General features: G+C 56.9%; 1 protein-coding gene and 1 long non-coding RNA gene across 5 annotated transcripts in view; one reads left to right on the top strand and one right to left on the bottom strand.

Annotated features, from left to right (window-relative positions):
* Nucleotides 1-12,116, bottom strand: part of LOC132231195 (uncharacterized) — a 75,126-nt gene extending 63,010 nt beyond the window's left edge. Inside the window, exon 1 of the long non-coding RNA XR_009452002.1 lies at nucleotides 11,966-12,116. This is a non-coding gene — a long non-coding RNA (uncharacterized LOC132231195). The remainder of the gene's footprint in view (nucleotides 1-11,965) is intronic.
* Nucleotides 1-19,337, top strand: part of SLC6A9 (solute carrier family 6 member 9) — a 34,619-nt gene that overhangs the window by 13,988 nt on the left and 1,294 nt on the right. For 3 of the 4 annotated variants that reach the window (XM_059689875.1, XM_059689878.1, XM_059689877.1), the window contains 11 exons: nucleotides 5,509-5,665; nucleotides 6,282-6,413; nucleotides 6,795-7,065; nucleotides 13,214-13,346; nucleotides 13,556-13,690; nucleotides 13,771-13,874; nucleotides 14,277-14,514; nucleotides 14,586-14,720; nucleotides 14,826-14,925; nucleotides 15,014-15,114; nucleotides 19,083-19,253. In XM_059689875.1, the coding sequence (XP_059545858.1) occupies nucleotides 5,509-5,665; nucleotides 6,282-6,413; nucleotides 6,795-7,065; nucleotides 13,214-13,346; nucleotides 13,556-13,690; nucleotides 13,771-13,874; nucleotides 14,277-14,514; nucleotides 14,586-14,720; nucleotides 14,826-14,925; nucleotides 15,014-15,114; nucleotides 19,083-19,253 (1,677 nt within the window). The remainder of the gene's footprint in view (nucleotides 1-5,508; nucleotides 5,666-6,281; nucleotides 6,414-6,794; nucleotides 7,066-13,213; nucleotides 13,347-13,555; nucleotides 13,691-13,770; nucleotides 13,875-14,276; nucleotides 14,515-14,585; nucleotides 14,721-14,825; nucleotides 14,926-15,013; nucleotides 15,115-19,082; nucleotides 19,254-19,337) is intronic. The other variant, XM_059689879.1, reaches the window with a different exon arrangement.

Genomic DNA, 19,337 nt, shown 5'->3' with positions numbered 1-19,337 from the left:
ACATGGACTCGGTGGTGAGGGTGGGGGAAGGGGACAGGGTGAAACTCAGCTGGAAGGTGAGACCCTATGGAGTGTTCACTAGTGCCCGGTAGGGTGGGTGCTGGCAGGCCCGCATCCCTGGAAGTTAGGGATGGGCAGGGCTGTCAGGCACAATGGGGCTGATGGCAGCGAGGATAAGGGGACCAGGAAAGCCACCCGCCATCCTGTAGGGCATCCTAACTTGACCTTCAGGAGGCAAGAGAAGGAATGTCCTCTGGAGAGGTGTGGGTCAGTTTGGGGAGAAGCATTATGCAGAGCTGCCCTCAAACCCCAGGACTACCAGGGTCAAACACCAAGGCCACTTCCACATGCCAGCCCACTGCCAACCAACTGGGGTAGAGACTGCCCACAGCTGCCCCCGCCTGGAGCAGGCTGCCTGGCTTCTCTAGGGCAGAGGTAGGGCCCACCCCATGCCCCCGTTCCTGCTCCCCAAGGCCTGGAGCAGACCCTGGCATGACTGAGAGTGTGTCTTCCATCTGCTGCTCCCCAAACTGGCAGGCCGCTCTCTGCCCATCACGGCCCTGGGATGAAATAGCACAAGACATGTCCTTGCCCTCTCACCTGCTGTATGAGGCCTGGACTCTGGCAGGGGGTAGGGGGGGTGCCTAGAGATTACCCTGAGGCTTTCCTTGAGGAACGAGGCACTAATCGCCCCTGTGCCCTGATTGGCCTCAGGTAGATTTTCCCATGATCCTTCCTGCTCCTCTGGCTGCGGCCCTGACTCTCCCATGCTTGGGTACGAGAGGCTGGAAGGCCCTGTCCCTGCAGGACAGGTGCTACCTGAGGGCCAGCCAGGCCCTGGACCGATGGGAGAGAACTTGGGGAGCAAGAAGCGAGGGGTGTCAGGAGGTCGCAGGCTCTTCTGAGGCCGCCGCAATTTACCATAATGGCTATTCTGCTTCAATTTCCCCCTGGGGCTCGGAGAAAGTTGCCAGTGATCTGGATTTGGCTCACAGTCAGTCTGGGATGTGAGGTCTTGCCCGTTCTCCTCCGTAAAGTTTGTCTTGGATGGACTACGTCCCATGAGCAAACCCTGGGTCTGCAGAGTCCCAAACAAGCAGCCTTCAGGGTCCCAGGGGGCCCGCCCAGCCAGGCCACTCCAGGATTCCTGCGTCTTCCGAGAGCAGGAGGGGGAGCTCACAATTCACAAAAATACCCAGGGGCACGGATCCCGGGGGCGGGAGTCGGGAGCCCACGCAGGAAACCTGGGTTCTCTGAGTCGTGCATGGAGAGAGGAGGGGTCCATCCTGTGGGGTGGTCACCTCTGAGGGCAGCCTTTGTAGCTTTGTTTCCCCTTTCACACTTTCCTGTAGTTTCTAACTGTGTGTGTGTGTGTGTGTGTGTGTGTGTGTTAAGCTTATAATGCTTTTATGATCTGAAAGAAAAGCAATAACATTTTTTTAAGTCTAGAAAGCTAGTGGGAACTAATGGAAAACACAGGAGAGAGTCAGAAATAGCAAAATTCCAGGCAAGGCAGAACTGCGCAGTGCTAGGTCTGCTGAGGTTGTCTAGTCTCTCCTGTGATTTCATAGGTAAGGCTGCTGAGATGCTGAGAGTGGAGCTGCCCTGCCCAGGGTCACTGGGGGAGCCGGCTTCAGAACGCCAGGTTCTAACCCCCAGTGCAGGGTCGGGCCCTGCCGAGCCCAGGGCACAGTGGGAGACCCGGATTCTGCCCTCAAAGCTGAACAGCCTTAATCCCAGAGGCTCATCTAGAGCAGGGAGTCAGCCGGGCAGAGGGCTATGTGAAGGACTTACGTAAGTGACTGCTGGGCGTGGGGGGCCGTTGACCCAAGATAGGTCACAAGTCCTGTGCAGGGAGGACACTGCTGCCTCAGTGCCGGTGTCTCTGGGGAGGGGGCATCTGACGGTCACGTTAGAAAGAGAGCTCCAAAGCCTGCCTCCTGCCTGGCCCGGGGCAGCCCGCCTACAAGGCAAGGTAGTCCCCATCCTGGAGACCACCCACCAGGCCAATGGGGGGGGGGTCGGGGAGGGTGGCAGGGGCTGTCCAGGGAGTCTGGGGGGGAGGGGCCCGCCCAGAAGGCCCCCGGCCACTATGGTTTAATTCACTTCCAAGGTGTGAGGAAGGGAGAGCAGTGAGGGGCAGACAGTGGGAGACGGTGACGGGCAGGAGAGGCCTGGAGCCCGGCCAGTTGGGGCTGAGCTCGGTCAGGCAGCCGGGCCATCAGTCTGGGTCACACCGTGAGCACAAAGGGGTTCTTTCGTGGGCAACTTCAGGGTGGGGGACCACGGCAGCGCCAGTTATTAGTAATATCAGTGATACAGCCGTCCACCCAGCAGGTCCAAAAAGTGAGAGGCTTCGTTTAGGGAAGATCATACAAGGCACAAAAAACTATGTGGCCTTGAAAAAGGCTCCCCAGGCAGGGACCTCACTGCCCAGGAAGGAAGTAGCAGGAAGTCCCCAGAGGGGGGCTGGAGAAGGAAGGGAACTAGACTTCCGGGAACCACCTATCCCCACCCAGTGCGATTTAGAGGTCTCCTCCTCTGTGTTCTTGGACAAGGGTCGGCTAGCTGTGTCCTCCGCTGAGGACTGAGCCCTCACCAGCCAAGACACCCGACCACTCCAGGTGGCCTGTGCTGGAACTGAAGTCAGGGGCCTGGCTGTGGGCAAGGCTCCCACGGGGGTGGGGGGAGGGGGACACACAGTGCCGAGCTCCAGGGCCAGGGAATGCCCCCCCGGGACATGGGTGCTGCCTCTGCTGGGAGCTGCTGGCACCACCTGCTGTGTGTCATTTCCCTGACCTCCAGCTCCTTCTGCACAGCTGACCCCTAATGCTGTGGGTAACTTCCCACCAGCGTGCAAGCCCCAGCTCCTCCCCTCCAACCTCCCCCCCCTCGTTCCAGGCCCCTGTCCTGGGGGCTCCGGCCACCCAGTGTGGCAGCCTGGTTAGCGCATGATCAGTTATGTGCTGCTCATTAACGGAGCACGCTGGCTCTCGAGGGCTCAGTCAAGCGGCCGCCTGTGGCGCGTGGCTGAGAGCATCACCACCCTCCGGGCTCCATCCATGCCAGGGCGGGAGCAGACCGCAGAGATCTAAGTCTGTTCCTGCAGCACTTGGTTGTGGGGGCTGGAGCCAGGAGAGAGGCCTCAAACCGCAAGCCTTAGGGACCTTGGTGTCTGCCAGGGGCCTTACCCTCACCTTGCCCATGAGGCCATCCTGGACACTCGGTTGTCTCTTTTGCAGCCGTAACCGCTGCCCTGTGACCCCACCCACTTACTCTGCAGCTGCCACAATCCCCCATTGTGCCCCTAAGTAAATGAGCCTTGGACAGAATGGAACTGTTACTGTAGGTCAATGTATAGGAGCCTATTTGGCTGAGATTTGTCAGGACATGAATGAACTACCCCAAGCAGGCCTCACACCCCCTGAAAAAATGCCCCTTGACCCTGCGGTATTGCTAGGCCTGTCCCAAAGGAGGTTCTGGGAGGTGGTGACAGGCTTGGGCAGGATTCTGTGGGGCCTGTCACAGCGGGCACACTTGGGCTGTGAGCCACCGTCTCCCACAGCCAAACTGGCCTGCAAGCCTCTGCCTCGGGTGGCCTTCCCTGGCCGCACCCCCACCCGCGTCCTCCTTCACGCTCCTGCGACTTGAGAAATGCCCCGTGGTGGTCAGGTTGCAGTTGCATGTAAAATGTGGTTTATTTATGTCAGCGATGGCTGACTCCTCACTAGATTCTGGCAATGAGTGGGTGGGGTGTCTGCATATTGTTTGATGCCTCGTGCCTGGTGCAGGGCCTGGCACACGGCAGGTGTTAGTAAATCTCCGTGGTTGCACGAATGAATCAATAAATGAATGAACGCAGGCTGACAGAAGTTGCTCCGGGTGCTTCTTGAAGGAGACCCCACAGCTCCTCGGGCTGTGCCCCAAAACTCCCAAGGGGTGTGCGGGCCAGCGTCTGCTGGGGACAGTGCTGCATTAGGTCTGCAAGACACTTGCTCCACAAGGGTGTCCACGGTGTGCAAGCCCAGAGGAACCCCATGTGCCCACGGTCGGAGCAAGGGGTGCGGGAACAAGGGGTGCGCAGCCGGGGCCTCCGCTGGACGTGGGGCCCCTGGGTCTGCCTTCCCAGTGCCTGTCCCGAAGGCCCAGTCCCCTGGAGCCCTTCCTCCCTCTGCATTGTCAGTCAGTGTCAGGGTCCGCCAGCATTTCCCAGCACCGGCCTCTTTGTTTACTGGCTAACGGACGGTTGTCCTTGAATGCGTCCCTTTCAAGCCGAGGGTCAGCGTCACTGCCTGTCCTCCCTCAGAGGCCGAGCCGCTCTGTCTCTGGTCCTGGGTGCTCTCCAGGGACTCCTGTCTGTGTCTCTCCGGAGAAGAGCCCATCTCTACGAGGTGTCTCTGTGCTTTTCTGGTGACACATGGGGTCCCTAAGTCTCTTAGTGAGACCCCTCGGAGCGAGGCTCCGGCTCAGGGTGGCTGGGGTTCCCGCTCACCTGGGAGGTGGAAGGGGCATGGCTGGGAAAGAGCACATTCCCCCTTAGAAAGGGACTCGCAGCCACTTCCAACCCAGGTCCCAAAGGCGCTGCCATCAGCGCGGCCTCCCAGCCGGGCCTGCAGCTCCCCAGGCAGGTCTGGCGTTGCCTTGGGGCGAATCGCCTCCTCGGCCCCTCCTGACCAGCCCCCTCTTCGGCAGGGCCCCTCTCAGCTCAGAGACCCCTTCCTGGAGTCATGCCCTCTGTTTCCCCTAGCAGAGTGTCCTCCGTGTCTGGTGTGGTGCCTACAACTCTGGTCTCCTCCCCCAGCCCCTGGCCGGCACCACCCAGCTCAGGTCAGCTTCCCCAGGGCCCCCTCCCCAGCCCTGGGCAATCGAGATGGCTCCACTGGGCTCCCCCATCCTGAGTCCCAGGATGCCCTTCCCAGTTCTGGCCCAGCTCAGTTGCTTCCCCCTTTCCCTGCCCCACAGCCCACCCAGTGCCCCCCGGAAAGACTTCAGCTGGGGGAGGGGTCCAGCATCCCGTCCTCTGCGGCCGCCTGTCATGGGCAGCGTGCTCAGCCTGGCAATGTGGTGGCGGCGGGTGGGGGGGCCGTCTGGACACAGGCCCCTTTGTGCCCAGCCTGACTTGGCTGCTTGGTATGAAGCTCAGCTGCTCCCAGGTCCTCACCCAGGGAGCAAAGGGAACGCTTGAGGGGCCGGGGCTGGGTGCTCCCTGCCCTAGCTGCTCTCAGGGTCTCACCTGGCAGTCATTGGCAGCAGCTCCTCAGGTGGGATGGTGCCCTGGAGTGGGTGCTCGGGGGCTCGGGAGGGAAGCCCCACTTGGCGCCCTCTGGCAGCCGCTCCTCCCTGCTCTCGCTTCTGCCAGGTCTGCTGTGGCTCCTGCCAGCAGAGACGAAGCCCAGTGTGGGGGGCGGGAGCTCGGAGGGTCCATGGTGTCCCCGCTGGGGGAGGAGCAGAGGACCAGGCATGGAAGCAGATGCCTTGCTGATGGTAACTTCTTTCCTGTCCCCACAGAATGGTGCTGTGCCCAGCGAGGCCACCAAGAGGGAGCAGAACCTCAAACGGGGCAACTGGGGCAACCAGATCGAGTTTGTACTGACGAGCGTGGGCTATGCCGTGGGCCTGGGCAATGTCTGGCGCTTCCCATACCTCTGCTATCGCAACGGGGGAGGTACCCAGTGGGCACAGGGCAGGGACCACCCACTTGGATAGCGCCCACTCACCAGGGCCCAGGCCAGCCCCCCCGGTACAGACCTCACTCCCCACAGGCTGGCCTCCGACCCTGATCTCCTTCGGCCCCATCTCTGGCTTTGATGCCCTTTACCTAAGGCCCAGGCCCCCCCGACCCTGGCAGTCTGCCTTCTGGGCCTGCCCTGCCAGCCTGCTCCCTCGAGGTGTAGAGAGGTGGAGGAAAGCACCCCAATCTCCCGAGGTTCCCTGTCTTCTATCCCGTGTTTCAACAGCCGCCCCCACTCCCCCAAATAGATCAGGGACATTTGAGGATCCCAGCAACGAATGTTTATGAAATTGCTTGGCTAAGCCATCCAATCCCACCTCAACATGGTGCCCTGGGGCTTGGGTTCTGCCCAGAGCAGACTTTCTGGGAGCCTCTGACCAGATCAAAGACAGGCCGTGGGTCGTAGCCTCAGACCCCGGCTCCTGCTCAGTGCGAGGCACACCCCCCTTGGGTCCTAGCCAATTACAGAGGTTCGGCTGTTGGGTTCCAAGCAGGAAGAGGGAGGGATCCCCCCAGCCTGCCCCTGAGCCGCCCTCTCCCTGCCTGCCAGGCGCCTTCATGTTTCCCTACTTCATCATGCTGATATTCTGCGGGATTCCTCTCTTCTTCATGGAGCTCTCCTTCGGCCAGTTTGCAAGTCAGGGCTGCTTGGGGGTCTGGAGGATCAGCCCCATGTTCAAAGGTGAGGCCTGGGCTGGGTACACACACACACACACACACACACACACACACACACACACACACACGGGCCTATGGGGGCTGTGCAGCCTCACCCATCTGTACAAACACTGCCAACCCCTGTGGAGCCCTCATGCTGACCCCATGCCTCACATCAATGACAAGGCCATGGACACACGCTGGGATCCATGTTTGCTTGGCCTCCACCCTTCCCTCCTACTTACGTGTATACACAAAACCCCTTCACCCCCCAGCTTGCCCTTGCCAAGGCCCTGACCTGTCCCTTCTGCGGCCTTCCATGAAAGCCTGCCCCTTCGGCCCTTTAAAATGAACCTCGCCTCCTCCAGCTGATGTGTGAGGCCGCTGCTCTCCCGCCCTCCCCCAGGTGTGGGCTACGGCATGATGGTGGTGTCTACGTACATCGGCATCTACTACAACGTGGTCATCTGCATCGCCTTCTACTACTTCTTCTCGTCCATGACAAACGTGCTGCCCTGGACCTACTGCAATAACCCCTGGAACTCCCCCGACTGCGCCGGCGTGCTGGACGCCTCCAACCTCACCAATGGCTCCCAGCCTGCCGCCCTGCCCAGCAACCTTTCCCACCTGCTCAACCGCACCCTCCAGAGGACCAGCCCCAGCGAGGAGTATTGGAGGTGAGGCCCCCCTTGGACCTGGGCTGCAGGGACACCTGGTGCCAACCCTCGGCCCTCCCTCTCACCATCAGGCAACCGTCCGCAGCGTCGGTAGGGTGCCTGCCGCACAGTCAGCCCTCTGCTGGGCACCGAGTGAGGCAGAGATGCATGAAGAGGTGCAAGGAGTTCACGGCCTGTTCCGAAGAGGCTGACGCACCAGAGAACATTGGGAGACAGGATGTTGAGTTGTGGAGTCCTTATGAGGTAGCAGTCAGGAGAGTCAGGGAAAAGGGGGATGGCTTCCTGGTAAGGAGGACAGTACGAGCAAAGGCCCTGGGGCCCAGGTGGGCAACGGCTGGTCTTGAGCCCGAGGGGAACCTGTTCTGATGACAGTAACAAGTATGTGGGGAACACATGGCCGTGAGGTGGCCTAGGAGGGCACACTGGCCTTCTTGGAGAACCTATGAGAATTAAGCTTAGATTTAATGCCGCAGAACACAAGGAGCCATGGAAGTTTCCTGAGCCTGGGGCTGTCACCCTAAAGCTGTGCTTAGGAAAGACAGGTCCCACTGTGCTCTGTGGTAATGGAGACCAGAGTCTCAGAGCTGCTGGAACACCTTGTCCCAGTGGTGGCTGTCAGAACATCCCGGAGGAAATTCTCTATGTCAAGCTGGAGAACCTGTTGGCAGAAGGCTTTGGGTAAGCCTCGCTCATTCACTCTACAAACAGTCACCACATAGCCTGCCAGGCCCTGTGTGTGCCCATGCGGTGTGAATGGCCTAGGGCTCCTGCCCTGAGAAGTTCGCCGTCCAGCGGGGAGACAGGTAGCTAATACACCGCGAGCAGGTGCTTCGTGCAGGAACGTGCAGGGCTGTGGTGGGGGCACCACAAGGTCGTGGTCAGTCCTCAGGGGATGGAGGCAAGACGATGTGGCTAAGAAGGCTTCTCAGAAGAGGGAGAGAAGGGGTTGGGAGAAACGAGCAGGTAAGCAGAGGCAAAGAGGTGGCGAATGGGGCTGGGTTGGGGGCAGGTGGGCCACTGCGTATTGAGACAGAAGAAGCCAGCGGGCATCATATGGTGCAGGGCTTCCCTGGCCAGGCTAAGGGTTTGAGGCTTTCTCCTCTAGGTCACGAGAGCCATAGGAGAGATGCCAGGACCCCAGTGATACTCGAAGTCTTAGTAGATCCATATCCTCTAAGCCCAGTCCCCGAGCTCACACTCCCCAGGCCCAGCTTCCCAGGCTGGGCTGTAGACATTCAAAGAGGGCCGAGAGGTTCACTACCCTTGGGGGTTCAGGGTTCACTGTGTAGACAACAGGGGAGACTCCGTCAGTCACCAGACAGATCATTTCTTGAGCACCTGGCAAGGTCCCGGGCCCCGCACTGGGAGGGGAGTCACACAGACACTGCCTCATGGAGCTCACATCTGATGGGAGAACCAAGCAAATAAGTACCCACTTCTGTGTTCTGCATTTTAGACATGGTGTGGACTGGGCGACTTGTCCTAGCCTTGGGGGTGAAACTCTCTAGAAGCTCCCAGATGCACAAAGCCCCACCCACATCTCCCAGAAGTTCCAGGAGAGCTTGCCATAGGGCGGCCTGCCAGGGATTCCCAGCCCTGTGGGGCCACCCAGGGCAAAGCTCTGGGGAATTTATCCAGTGCAATCAGAGGGGACGAAGAAAACTGGTTGGGGGGGGGGGGGGGCGGGGGCGCAGTTGAACTCTACTTCTCAGCCAGGGCTGGAACCAGGCCTGCCCAGGGAGCTGCAGTACCAGGCTGGAGTCCCTGCCAGCAGGATGGCTTCCCGATGCCCCCTCCTGGAGAACCTAGGAAAGTGATCCTTGAGAGGGCTGCCCAGGCTGGCTTCTAAAGGAAGAGAGAAGTGAGCACCCCTATTTCTTGGGCACCTACTATGCGCCAGGCATATTATCTCAGATAATACTATCATCCCTGTTTTTCCGATTCTGAGACCAGCATTCAGAGGTTAAGGAACTAGGCGGCACTGCTGCATCAGGAAAATGCTCCAGGTCCCACCTGGCTCCTCTGTGCCTGGCGCCTGATGTTAATTAGGCCAACGCTGCCCGGCAGGTGTTCTTGGTCCACACTCTCCAACACCCCCTTGGAAAGCTGCGTGATCTCATTGGAGCCCCACACAACCTTATTAGCTAGCTTGCGCAGATGTTATAAAATATTCCGATTTTACAAATGAGGAAAGCAAATCAAAAGAAAGATTAAACAACTTCTCTAAAGTGAGAGAAGCCCTGAGGGCAGATTTCTGAGCCCTTGTCAGCCTCTTGCTCACCCTTCAGGCCCACAGTCCTCCCTCTCCCACCTACTATTTAGTCTTGTTTTACAGTCCTCTGCTTGCTGGTCTGATTCCTGCTCATAGCCCTAAGCTCGTGACCAGGCCCCCTCACCCTGCAACCTCTGTTGGTACCCAGCACAGCACCCGAAACCCAGTGGGACTCGGATCCCAGCATCCCTCTCCCAGTGTCTTCCTGGCGACTCTGGCGTCACACAGACCTCATTCAAACCCTGGCTCTGCCATTTACCAGCTGTGTGGCTTTGGGAAGTCATCAAGCCTCTCTAAGTCTTAGCTGTTCCTCTATTAAATGGGGATGCTTACAGCACCCACCTTATTGTTATAAAGATGAAATGAGAGATGCCCTAGCTGGTTTGGTTCAGTGGATAGAACGTTGGCCTGCAGACTGAAGGGTCTCAGGCTCGATTCTGGCCAAGGGCACATGCCTGGGTTGCGGCCTCCATCCCCAGTAGGGGGCATGCAGGAGGCAGTCGATCAATGATCCTCTCTCATCATTGATGTTTCTATCTCTCTCTCCCTCTTCCTTCCTCTCTGAAATCAATAAAGAAATATATATTTTTTAAAAAGATGAAATGAGACAATGCAGCAAAAATCCCTAAGAACAGTAGGCACAATGATTGCCACTGCTGGAGATGCAAAGAAATAGGCAAGGGGGGCAGGGGGGGAATAGACAAGTTTGTCCTAGTCTCAGGTATTTACCATGTGGTTTGGGAAATTTAAAACTAATGCAGAATTAGTCCAGAGATGTACTGCGTCAAGAACCAACTGGTAAATATGTTGGGTTCCCAGAGTTTTTAGGTTAAACATTTAATTTCAAAAGCACATGGTCCAAAATCAAAACCAAACCAAAAACTCAAAATGGTGCCATACAAATAAAGGATGAATTCATTATTTGGCTCCCAGGTTAGCCTGCTAAACTCTTTAATCTCTAATATTGCAATAAAAAAATAGTATATAACACTGTCAGTTTAACATATATAATTAAGGTTAAAAGTCTCTTGAACAAGAAATGATTTCTTTACTTTGAATGCTGGTGTTTGGAGTGAGGTGACTCCGTTCTAGCTGCAGGACCCTCTGGCTGTTCTGGTGGGCAGAGCTTTTCAACATCCATGTGCCCTCCGTCAGGCCGGCCTGGGCAGCCCGGGGTCCCCAGCCCAGTTGACTTCAGGTTTGAATCCCTTTGTCTGTCTACCCCAATGAGCCAAAAATATTTTTTCCTATCATGGCATGTGCCACAAAGGAAAAGTGGCTGGAAAACACTGCTGGAGGGGACCAGGAGCCCCTCCTTGGTGGTCCCACAGCTCCTCAACTTCTCCCATCCTATGTCTTAGGTTCCTCCATCAACAAAGAGCCTGGAGAGGGCCTAGCCCGGGGCCTGGCTCTGATGCCTCTTGGATGAACCATGGCAGTGGCAGGCCTTGGGCAGGAGAGGGACGTGTTTGGACAGCGCCCTCTGCAGGTCACTGTGTGAAAGGGCGACCTGGGGGAAGATTTGAGGGAGAGAGGAAGGTCAAGGTGCTTACAAGTCTAACAGAAAGACTCGCCAAGCAAATACCAAATCTCAGGTCTGGCAACATTGTCCCATGAGGTACAGAGTAACATCTCATCAAAAGGCATTAAAAATGTCATGAGGTTTGAGAACTAGTCTGGGGGTTGGGATGGGGGGGTGAAAATAGCTAAGAATGAGCTAAGTTGAGAGGTCCTAACTGTAAGAGGGGAAAGAAGGGAGCCTGTATTTAACCTAAATTTATCTACAAATTATTCTGGGTTGGTGTTAATATACCCATTGTACAGATGAGGAAACTGAGGCTCAAGAGCTTGTCTCTTGCTCATCATTTGTAGCCTGGACAATTGTACCAACCACAGTTGTCCAGGTTTTCCTCCAGGTTTTCCCTTTTTACCTCCCAATTCTTTTACCACAATGTTCGTCCATTGATTCATTCAGCAAATATGTATTGAGCATTGCTCTGTGCCAGACACTGTGCTAAGCACTGGGGGGTACATCAGTGAACAAAACAGTCAAAAACCCCTGCCTTCAAAGAGGGAAGATGACAAACAAAATAAATAGGCAAACTTTATAGTATAACGGACGGAGACATGTGCTGCAGAGGAAATTGTAGCCAAGAAGTGGGTAAGGAGTGCGGGGCTGGGGCCAGAGCTGCAATTTTAACCAGGGTAGCTAGAAAAGGCCGCTTGGCAAAGAGGACCCCTGAGTAAAGATCCGAAGGAAGTGAGAAAGGAGGGAGCCATGTTGACAAACCCAGCTGCATAATTTGTGAGCCCAGTGCAAAATGAAAATATGAGGCTCGTTCAAATGTATTAAGAATTTCAAGATGGCAATGGTAGAACATTAAACTAAGCACTAGGCCTTTTAAAACATAGGGGCCTGTGTCACTGCACAGGCCACATACCTATGTGTACATATGAATATTGGGAAAAGAGCATTTCAGACAGAAGCAACAGTATGTGCAAAGGTCCTGAGGTGGGGGCATGCCTAGCATGGTTAAGGAACAAGGAGCCCAATGCAGCTGGAGCAGTGAGCAAGGTGGAGAGCAGATGAGGAGATCGGAGAGATGGCAGATAGGGGGCAATAATCACGTAGGGCAGCGGTTTTCAACCTGTGGGTCGCGACCCCTTTGGGGGTCGAACGACCCTTTCACAGGGGTCGCCTAAATACATCCTGCATATCAGATATTTACATTACGATTCATAACAGTAGCAAAATTACAGTTATGAAGTAGCAACGAAAATAATTTTATGGTTGGGAGTCACCACAACAATGAGGAACTGTCTTAAAGGGTCGCAGCATTAGCAAGGTTGAGAACCACTGACTTAGGGCCTCATAAGCCCTGGAAGGACTTTAGCTTTTCCATGGCCAGAGATGGAAGCTGCTGCAAGGTTTTAAACCAAGAAGAGACTCTTGGAGTGCTCTTACAAACACCTGTCAGAGGCTCCCATTGCCCTCAGGATAAAATTCAAACTTAGCCCTGACTTCATGGCTTCATATGCTCTGGTGTCTTCGCCTTCTCTACCGACAAGCCAAGCTGGGCCGTGCTGTTTCAGGACCCCCCGTCTTGCCATGTGCTCTTTCCTCCGCCTGGCATGCACTTCCACTTCTCTTCACCCACCTCCTCCCCATTCCTCAAGCCTTAGCTCAAACCTCACCTCTTCTGAGAAGCCTTCCAGCGTGCTCCTCCCCATAGGGTTGAGACGCCCCTCCTGGCGGTGCCCACATGCCTGATCCAGGTCTGTATGCCCAGCACCTAGCACAGGGCCTGACAAACAAATGTCCAGGTGATGGAAAGAGCACCCGCTAGCGTGGCATAGAGGCCACGGAGACCCATGCATATGCAGGCCAGGCATCGGGCCTGTGTGCTCCTGAGCCTGCAGCCTACTCAGCATTCGGCTGCCTCCCTCGGCTCATCAGAGATGGAGGAGACTAATGTAAATGAAGAGATCACAGAAGGCTTCCTGGAGGAGGTGACGCCTGATAGGATGTATCTAGTCTGGAGGAGAGGGCATTCTAAAGGGAGAAATGTACAAACAAGGACCTGGGGTGGGCCTGAGTGGGGACAGAGAGACCTCCACACCCCAGGGGCTGAGGAGGTCTGGCCCAGGCCTGGAGCGTGGCTTCTAGGGGCCTTTGGGGGTCCTGGGAGAGGCTGCAAGCAGTGGACTCCCTGGAGACAGCAGGCAGGGAGCTGGGCCCCCACGGTGGCTCCTGTCTCACGAGTGGGCTCCTAGCACCTTGTGAGAAAGACGGGAGCTGCCAGGCGGGGCCTGGGCCTTGGGAATGTGCTGCTGGGCCTTGGGGCTGCTGCTCATGCAGAGTCTCCCCTTCCCCAGGCTCTACGTGCTGAAGCTGTCGGACGACATCGGGAACTTTGGGGAGGTGAGGCTGCCCCTCCTCGGCTGCCTCTGTGTCTCCTGGGTGGTCGTGTTCCTCTGCCTCATCCGAGGGGTCAAGTCTTCAGGGAAAGTAAGTGCCTCCCCTGCCAGGGTCTCAGGGTCTGTGCCCCGGAAGGCCCTGCCCCCCCTGCCTGGCTGTGTGTGTGTGTGTGCAGGGGGGTGATGAAGGGCCATGGGAGGGATGAGTGGTGGTTGGGGGGGGGGGGGGGGAGCAGGTGGGGGTGGGGGCGGGCACGGCGGGAAGAGCCCAGAGGAGCGCAGCGGGCCTGTCTTGCCCAGGTGGTGTACTTCACGGCCACATTTCCCTACGTGGTGCTGACCATCCTGTTCGTCCGCGGCGTGACCCTGGAAGGAGCCTTCACAGGCATCATGTACTACCTGACCCCACAGTGGGACAAGATTCTGGAGGCCAAGGTGGGCTGTCGCAGGCGACCTGGAAGGGGCGGGGAGGGGCAGAGAGGCGCCCGCCTCTGACCACAGCTCCCTTTTCACAGGTGTGGGGCGACGCTGCCTCCCAGATCTTCTACTCCCTGGGCTGCGCGTGGGGAGGCCTCATCACCATGGCTTCCTACAACAAGTTCCACAACAACTGCTACCGGTGAGACTCCTGCCAGCCCTGCGCCCATTCCCTGCCCTCTCCTCGGCCTGACCCGGCTCGCCCAGGCCCACCAGATCCAGCACAGCCTCCTGGCCCACCAGGGCCCTCCCTCCCACTCATGGCCTGGAGGTCCTGGGAACGCTGGGTCTGGATCAAGCCATCGGAGAACGGAGAGAGAACCTTGGCAGGAGAGAGAAGAGGGGTGGGGACAGTGATGTCCCAGGGACCTGTGAGGACTCAGGAGCCCCAGGCCCACTTAACAAGGTCCAGAGCAGACCAGAAAAGAGGCTGGGGACACCTCCATCCCTAGAAGTTGCCCTGTCTCCAAGTCCTCTTCTGGCCCCAATCGGGCAGAGGGGAGCAAGCCGTATGCCCTGAATTGGCCTGTTTTCCTCCCACCAGGGATAGCGTCATCATCAGCATCACTAACTGTGCCACCAGCGTCTACGCTGGCTTTGTCATCTTCTCCATCCTGGGCTTCATGGCCAATCACCTGGGTGTGGACGTGTCCCGCGTGGCAGACCACGGCCCTGGCTTGGCCTTCGTGGCCTACCCAGAGGCCCTCACACTGCTGCCCATCTCCCCGCTCTGGTCCCTGCTCTTCTTCTTCATGCTCATCTTGCTGGGGCTGGGCACTCAGGTAGGTGGGGCGGGTTGGGAAGGGGGGAAGGCGCAGAGCTCGGGCCCCTGCTCTGATGGCCGTCCCTACAGTTCTGCCTCCTAGAGACGCTGGTGACAGCCATTGTGGATGAGGTGGGGAACGAGTGGATCCTGCAGAAAAAGACCTATGTGACCTTGGGCGTGGCCGTGGCTGGCTTCCTGCTGGGCATCCCCCTCACCAGCCAAGTAAGAACTGAGGGGGAGGCTGGGCTGGTGTTGCCAGGGTTCCAGGGGCTACCGGGTCTGGGAACCTAGCCACAGACCCTGACTCGGCTGCCCGCTGGCCCGCAGGCAGGCATCTACTGGCTGCTGCTAATGGACAACTATGCGGCCAGCTTCTCCTTGGTCGTCATCTCCTGCATCATGTGTGTGTCCATCATGTACATCTACGGTAAGTGCCCAACCTTCCACGGCCTCCCGAGCCCCAGCCCCGGGCTGCCCACACCGTCCTGCCTGGCCACTGACGCCCCTCTCTCCAGGGCACGAGAACTACTTTCAGGACATCAAGATGATGCTGGGGTTCCCACCGCCCTTCTTCTTCCAGATCTGCTGGCGCTTCGTCTCTCCAGCCATTATCTTCGTAAGTCCCTGGGCTGACCTCTCCCTTATCCTGCTGCCTCTTGGCAAGTGTCCTCGTGGGAACCAGCGCTCCCATGAGGGCTCCACACTCTGGCCATTGTAGTCTAAGGAGGTTACATAGAGTCAGACAGGCGTGCGGAGCTCAGAACCACCCTGGCCCTGGCCTTGAGTTCGGAAGGGAGCACAGAACCCTGAATCTGAGTGGAAGGGGACAGCAGTCCGGCAGCAGCTGAATCGGCCCTCCTCGCTGGGTCCCCAGAGGGGCCTCAGGAACCATTATTGATATTGGTGGCAGCCTCTGTCAGCCGCACTGAGCATCTGCCTCCAACCCATCACAGCCCAGGTGCTCCAGGTGCCCGGGGTCCGTGATGTGAATGCATGAGTGTCCCGGAAGCAGGCTGCGCCCGAGTCAGCTGTCAGCTCAGGATCAGGGGCAGCCTATAAACCTCTCAGGCACTGCGGTGGGCTGACTTGGAAGAGGGAGGTCTTGGTTTCCACCAATACCCAGTACCTGGGAAACCCAAATGGGAGCTGAGTTGGTGGCAAGAACTCCCAACACTTTCTACACAGTTTATATATTAACTCACTAGAGGCCTGGTGCACGAATTTGTGCACCAGTGGGGTCCCTCGGCCTGCCTGCAGGATCAAGCCAAAACCGGCTCTCCGACATCCCCTGAGGGGTCCCGGATTGCGAGAGGGCGCAGGCCAGGCTGAGGGACCCCACCGGTGCACAATCGGGGCCAGGGAGGGATGTGGGAGGTTGGCCAGCTGGGGAGGGACCGCAGGAGGACTCCAGGGAGTGTCCAGCCCATCTCGCTCAGTCCTGATCAGCAGGACCCCAGCAGGAAGCTAACCTACCAGTTGGAGCATCTGCCCCCTGGTGGTCAGTGCACGTCATAGCAAGCAGTTGAGTGGTCTTAGCATATTACACTTTGATTGGTTGAACAGACAACCGGATGATTGGACACATAGCATATTAGGCTTTTATTATATAGGATGAACTACAACTCTCCGAGGTATCTTTATGATCCCCACTTGTCAGATGAGGAAACTGAGGCACAGAGATGTTAAGTAGCTGACCCAAGGTTACTCAGCCAATAAGAGACGGTGCCACTATCCTAAGCAGGCAGTCCAGTCTGGAGTCCGCGTGCTGGGCCAGCACCACCCCACCAGGAGGAGTTATTACTGCCTTTAGATTTTGCTGCTTTGTGCTCAGGTTGGGAAGTGGGAGCAAGGGGTTTGATAGTGTAATGGTCACTCCACAGAGAAGAGGCAGGGCCATCTCTGAGTGACAGTGGGGTCAGCCCAGTGGCGAGGGCAGTGTCCAGGGCCGTGCCCCTGTCACACCCGACTCCTCTGTGCCACAGGGAGCTCAGCATCGTGTTTTCACTTTGGCTCATGTTTCTGAACAAAAGGCCCCTGAGGGCTGAGGCCCCAGCACATGGGGTGTGGGATTTTCCCTGAGCCTGGCACAGGCACCAGCTCTGGCCACTGGCCCAGCTTTGAAACAGGAGGAGCGGAAGTCTCCTGTAAGTGGTGAGAGGCCGGGAGGGCAGGCACTGCCGCCAAGCGCCGTGCCCTCCGGGGCCCAGGCCCTGCCTGAGGGGAGCTCATCCCCCACAGCTCCGAGGAGGCTGCCCCCCAGGGGAGAGAGCTGGAGCACCAGCGTAGGCAGGTCAGGGGGCAGGAAGGAGGTGGGCACAGAAAGGATCCATAGGGGCAGCCTCGGCCTGGGTCCAGGATCTTTGAGCTAGGAAAGTGGGCAGCGTCCTCTCTGTGCACAGAAAGTCAGGCTGAAGTTAAAATATAAGGTGAGCAGCTCTAGCCGGTTTAGCTCAGTGGATAGAGCATCAGCCTGCAGACTGAGGGGGTCCCGGGTTTGATTCCGGTCAAGGGCACATGCCCAGTGGGGGTGTGCAGGAGGCAGCTGATCAATGATTCTCTCTCCTCATTGATGTTTCTAGCTCTCCCTCTCCCTTCTTCTCTAAAAGTCAATAAAAATATGTTAAAAAGAAACATAAGGTGAGGACGCCAGGCCCTGTGGACACGTTTTGACATTTCTTTTTTGTTGTTGTTTCTTTTGTTAATTCTCACCTGAGGATTTTTTTTTTTTTTCCATTGAAAGAGTGGAAGGGAGGGAGGGAAAGAGAAAAACATAGATGTGAAAGAGACACATTGATTGGTTGCCTCCTGCCCGGGGATCAAACCTGCAACCCAGGTATATGCTCTTGACCAGAATCGAACCCGAGACCCTTTGGTCTATGGGATGACACTTTAACCACTGAGAAAAACTAGCCAGGGCTGTTTATACATTTCTGAAAAGCTCTTTTTGACAAACTCCATCCTTTTGTCAGCTCAGTTAAGGGATTTGTCCAACCTAGATCAGGTTCTAGGTTCATTCAGGAAACTTGTTATAAGCTCCTACTATGTGCAGTGTCCCGGGAAGGGCCCTCACAATGAATGTGGGTCTTGACCTCCAGAATTTGGTCACTGGGAAGGCTGGGGGAGACTGAGCTTTAGGGCTCAGCTGAGAGCTCAGGAGGCGAATGCTGGGCCCTGCTGGGGAGCAGCACACATACACCCAGGCCCTCTGGGTGGTCCATGAGACATTGGCCCATCCATCTTTCTGCTTCCTTTAGTTTTATTTTTAAATTGTAGTTGACATACAGTATTATATTAGTTTCATGTGTACAACATAGTGATTCGATATTTATATACTTTACAAAGTGATCACCCAAATAAATGAGTGCCCATCTGACACCATACCGACTTCTGCGCATGGGCCACGAAGTTTCAATCGCACTGTATGTGCGCGCCTGCACGTGGTATTTTGTGGAAGAGCCACACTCAAGGGGCCAAAGAGCCGCATGTGGCTCGCGAGCCGCAGTTTGCCGACCACAGCTTTAGGTTTTCTGTTGCTGTGGCAGCCAGGCTTTATTTCTCATCTCGCCTCTTCCCGAAGCATCCCCAGCCAGACACACGTCATCCAGCCTTTGGAGCCTCCCAGGCTGTCCATAGGCCACGGGCTCTGCCTTCCCTCTCCCTCATGCTCCCACCTCCCTGCACAAGTCAGTTCAAATCAGCAAATGAGATTGTGCCAGGCCATGTGCTGGGCACTGGAGAGCCGGAGCTGATGCAATCCCAGGAGCTCCCAGTCCATGGGGACCATTAAGTATATGCTTAGCCGATGGGAACTGCCTTTCCGGGGGAGGAGATGGGGAATCTGGAGAGGCTTCTACTTATTTTATTTATTTACTTATTTATAAAATCCTCACCCAAGGATATGCTTTTTTGATGATTTTAGAGAGAGAAAGGGAGAAAGAGAGAAACATTGATGAAACATGGATCGGTTGCCTCCTGCAAGCGCCCCAACGGGATCGAACCAGCAATCTGGGTATCTGCCCTGGCCCAGAATCGAACCCGCAACCTTCCGGTGCACGGGAAGATGCCCAACCAGCTGAGCCACACTGGCCTGGGATGGAGCGGCTTCTTGGAGGAGGTGGAATTTGCTTAGCTGCGGTGGAGGATTCTCCAGAGTAAATGAAAAGGGTGGGAAATGCCGGGTGTAGCTGAGACATTCAGACAAGGGGAACGTGGCCAGAAAGATAAGCTGAGGTCTCGATGTGAGGAAGTAAACGCCCTAAAGGCCAGGAAGGGAGCTGCTTCGAGTCTTTGAGCAGAACTGACTTCCAAAGGTGACAGCAGCTTACGGGTTCCCCGGCTGGACCGGAATTACAGGGAAGCCAGACCGCTCCCCTTCCATCGTGCGTGCACGCCTGTCATGCCCTGGACCCTGGTTCCATCTGCTTCTTCCACCACCCAAACGTTGACATTGGCCCTGCCCTCCCCCAAATGCCTCTTTTTATCTTGGGAAACTGGAGAGGAAGGGAGGGGGTGCTGATAGGAGGCCGGAGGCCTGGGTGGGGCTGGGTGAGGCTCATGCCCACTCCCACCCCCCACTCTCTGCAGTTCATTCTCATCTTCACGGTGATCCAGTACCGGCCAATCACCTATAACCACTACCAGTATCCAGGCTGGGCAGTGGCCATCGGCTTCCTCATGGCGCTGTCCTCCGTCGTTTGCATCCCACTCTACGCCCTGTTCCAGCTCTGCCGCACAGAAGGGGACACCTTCTTCCAGGTGAGGGGGGAGCCAGATGCACTGGGAAGGGGTGGATGAATGGGGCTTAAGGGCTCTCCTCTGACATGCCTTGCCCCGCCCCTC

The sequence above is a fragment of the Myotis daubentonii genome, chromosome 3 (genome assembly GCF_963259705.1).
Source record: "Myotis daubentonii chromosome 3, mMyoDau2.1, whole genome shotgun sequence".
NCBI lineage: Eukaryota > Metazoa > Chordata > Mammalia > Chiroptera > Vespertilionidae > Myotis > Myotis daubentonii.
The sequence above is the reverse complement of the archived record's forward strand: the minus strand, read 5'-3'. Positions and strand labels throughout refer to the sequence as shown.